Source organism: Henckelia pumila, chromosome 4, assembly GCF_033568475.1.
Source record: "Henckelia pumila isolate YLH828 chromosome 4, ASM3356847v2, whole genome shotgun sequence".
NCBI classification, from domain to species: domain Eukaryota; kingdom Viridiplantae; phylum Streptophyta; class Magnoliopsida; order Lamiales; family Gesneriaceae; genus Henckelia; species Henckelia pumila.
In genome coordinates, this window is record NC_133123.1 from 11,646,405 (window position 1) to 11,650,676 (window position 4,272).

The following is a 4,272-nucleotide window of genomic DNA, read 5'->3' on the forward strand; positions in this document are numbered from 1 at the left end:
GGGTATTGGAATTATTCTTTCTACGGACCTAGGCTATTATATTCTCAGTTTTTTTTCCCTATTTAACGATTACAGCCCATAAATTCAGAAAATAAATTATTTATTGAACTTCAAATTATAGTTCGTTTCCCAGTTTAGACGGAATAAGGCAATTGTCGATAATATATGAAATATATTTTTTTAAAAAAAAAATTTGAAAAGAGGGACTATATTAATTTATTAAGCATATGTATTTATAATTCTTTTTTATGAGGAGTCCTTTTTTTCATCCTTTTTGTTTAATTGTTTGCGATTTTCATCGCTACGCTATAACTTATTTTAATTGAGTTTTAATTATTTATATTTCATTTTATCTGGCAGTTAATGGTCCTTTATTTTTTTTAAAAAAAAAATTACACTTTTTTAGTCCTTCCATAGAACTATGAAAGTAGTACTTACGTTGCAGCTACGAAGAAAAATGATTGAAATTGCTAAACAAATACAAAGTAACACAATATAATAAACTTAAAAGTAAAGAAGCAGTTAGAAAGAAAAAAATCTAGTTTTGATAACATTTATCGCATTTTTTATAATAATTTTTCATTTTAGGCACTTTAAGCCAAGTTAAACGTAAAAAATTTAATGGACGAAACTCTAATATCATAGCTGAAAAAAGGGATGGATGGTAATAGTGAAAAAAGTGATGGATGGTCATATTACCATTTGAATCGATATGGTATGGATAACAATTAATAAGGTCATTAAAATTTGAATGCCATGATTAATTATTAAATAAATTCGAACAAGCACACGTCATGCATCGCTTTCGTTTTTTTATTTTACAAGAAATTATAGGAATAAAAAAATTAAGACACAATTAAACAACATTATAATAAAATAATAACAAATCCTATATAATAATTTTCAAAAAAAAAAACTCAAACGCAGGGACATGACTAAGCTAATATTAAGAAATATTCCACACATAAAATATAATCACCATTTTATGATTAATCAAGTTGGTGTCATCCAATGTAACATTATTCATACATTGACTTGGTTGCCCGCTATGACCAATAATCAAGTTAAATAAAATGAAATTCTTTATAAAAATGCATTTTATTACAACTCGAGAACAATCAAATATATTTGGACATACAATTGCCTACAAACTCCTGTACGTAAAATAAAGAATCAGAGAAACAACATACAGTGTATCACTATTTTATTTTATTTTTTGTTCCCTTTTATATAATAAGATAGATACACAAACAATTGAAGGCAAATAATAAACCAAAAAAATATGATAAATATTTTAAAGACCAGAAGTGAAGGGCACGTTAGTCCCCGGTAACCAAGAGCTCCCAGCAATAAAATTCCCAACAGTAAATTTAGATGCCTCAGTTGCACTAGTAATCACGCGATAACCCTTCCATTTGACCCGATTGGCAGTGGATGAACCCGGACCCGTATTCAGATACTCCCCATAATACAAAGTATCCAATGCAAAGTTCCCGCTCCACGGCATCCAACCCGCCGGGTTGATCAAACCATCCAAGAAGGTCTTCATGAACACGGTGCGAGAGTATTGCTTCCACGGACGCCCCAAATACGTCTTTACGGAGCTTTGAACCGGTTTGAGATCCGGAGCAGCCGTGACCCGGCTGTTGTGGATGGATATCCCGGTGTTTTGGTTCGGGTCGGTCCGGCCTTGAGCCGTTAGGGTATTTGTCTTGTTCGGGGGGTTTCTTGGGTATATGTTGCAATTTTGTAGTACCACGGCAGCATTACCAAATATGAAGTCGACTGTGCCATATATGTCGCATTCTCTATAAAATTGTCTCTCGGAATGAACATAGAGCGTATCTTGGTAGCCCTCGAAACTACATTGGTAGAATACGGAGAGATCCGACCCGGATCGGACCGCGACGGCCTGGTGGTTGCTGGCCCCAGCAGTGTTTCTAAAGGTGATTCCTCGAGCAATAAATCCACCACCAGTGACAGCTGCAGATGAATAAGTCATAGAATATTAGAATTAAATTAATTAATAATAACCTAGCTAGCTAGTTCAAAGGTTCAACAAGATCCATATGATTTGATTTTTTCAGATGAGTTTAATAATGAATATTGATGGACTATATATATTGGTTAACTTGTGGATATTATATTGATCTTTTACTTGGGCAATACTTTGTGTTACAACTTACAAAGGGGCCTGTTGGCTGAGTGTCAAACATGTAGTAGTATTTTTTAATCGAATCAAAATTCGAAGTCAGATATTGTTATATTTTTTAAAAATTCCGTCTGCATCAGTGCTTTTAAATCTACATGAAAGTCAATGCATGCAAAAGTTGTCACATTCTTACATTATATACATCCATCATATAATATATTTGTCATCCATTTCCACGTTTGAGCCAACCTGGATATTTCCATCCAATTTAAAAAGTTTTAAAATCGACGTGAAATGTTTTTAAAAAATATATATATCGACACAAATCTTTCGCTTCTGAATATTCAAAATCCTCCCTCCATATTATAAAATATATATAGATAGTCACATACTCACATAATTTCCCTTAAAATAAAGGAGATCAGGAGACGAAATACTCTTAGCTATCAGTGCTTATCATTTTCATCTAGATGTAATAGACTTTTTATTTCTTGTTAACTAACTCTTTCAACCTTTTTACTTGACCAAGAAATTAAAGATTAGTGTAGAATCATTATTATCTTAATTCCCTTCAATACAAGGTACTCGAGAAATATATATATATATATATATATATATATATATATATATATATATATATATAAGTTTTTAGCTGTCCAACCATTCCTGCCCAACTCGTCCCCGATTACTAAAACTCGGTACCGGGTTTTAGTTGTTTTTTTTTATTTTTGCATCACTAAAACATGGTACCGGGTTTTAGTGATCGGGAATGAGTTGAACATCATTGGTTGGACAGCTGAAAATTTACATATATATATATATATATATATTATATATATTTTCACTATTAGTTTAATTAATATCAATAAAAAAAATATTGAAATGGGATGCAAAATTAGTTATTGAACTTACCAAAGGTGGCCGAGTTGAAGGTGGTGCTACCTCCTCCGACGCTCTTACTTCCGGTGATGATCGTCTTCCCGATCCCGTCCCCGACCAACATAATGTTCTTCAGTTTATTTCCAATGTTCACATTTTCTCTATAAGTACCTTGCTTCACATGTATCACATATCTTCCACTCCCGGATCGTTTACCGGCGGCGGAAATAGCCTCACTCACGGTCTTGTAGTTGCCGGAACCATCCTGAGCCACCACGATATTCGCGGCGGGGGTGGATGCCTGTAGCAACTTCCTGTCGCCGGGCCTCAACCATTTCGGGAACCCTTTTTTATAACTCGGCTTCTGAAACCCTCCTCCGACACTATTCAAGGAAAGCACGTTGCTGAGCAGCTTGCTAACGTTGTTGGACATCAAAGGGTAAACATAATCTGCGACGCCAAGCTCGTAGAACCCGGTTTGGCATGTCACGAGATTGGTCACGGCCGTGCTGAGCCAAGTCTGGGCATCATCAGGGGAGCATTTAACGTTTGGATCAACGGTCTGGTTGATCTTAAGTATCGTGCTCTCGTACAGCTCCACGCAGTCGGCCCAAGCCGCCTTTTCGCGCTGGTTACGGCACTTTGGGCCGAGGAGTAGTAGGTTGTTGTGGGCGAGGGAGCAGCGGTCCAAGGCGAGTTCTTTCGACAGCTTGAAGAAGTCGGCTTTGGATTTGATGGTCTTGTACTTGGGGTTGTGTGAAAAGAAGTACTCACAGGGTTGCGGATTCGGTGTTTCGCTGCACCAATTTGGTGCAGGGTTAGGGTTGATGGAGATGGATGATGAAATAAAGATAGAGAGGAGAAGAATGGAGAATAGGGTTTTTGATGCCATTGTTTGATATGTTTCGTTATGTTTTTGTTTTGTTTCTTCGAGTTATGGTTGGTTTATATAGAGAGGAGAATTTTGGAGTTGTTGGTATCGGATAAATGGATTTTTATGGTATAAAAGTAAAACACATACTTTGACGAGAATAAAAAAAAAAATTTAAAAATGGAGTTTTTTTTATTTTGGTGTGATTGAAAAGATATATAAAATTTCTTAAAAGTATATATATTGAGTTTCACAATACCAAAATCAATCATAATACTCTGGCCACGTAAAAGTGAAAAACAAATCCCCCAATTGATATTAAAGTAAAAAATAAAAAATATATATATTTGGATATGATGGTGATGTTGTG

General features: G+C 35.0%; 1 protein-coding gene across 1 annotated transcript; it reads right to left on the bottom strand.

Moving 5' to 3' along the window:
• Positions 1 to 1,049: 1,049 nt before the first annotated feature.
• LOC140860265 (pectinesterase 2-like) lies at positions 1,050 to 3,961 on the bottom strand. The gene is made up of 2 exons (XM_073263201.1): positions 3,065 to 3,961; positions 1,050 to 1,983 (listed from the first exon to the last, which is right to left on the bottom strand). Exons 1-2 carry the CDS (start codon positions 3,921 to 3,923, stop codon positions 1,295 to 1,297), a joined length of 1,548 nt encoding a protein of 515 aa, XP_073119302.1. The 5' UTR covers positions 3,924 to 3,961; the 3' UTR covers positions 1,050 to 1,294.
• Positions 3,962 to 4,272: the final 311 nt, after the last annotated feature.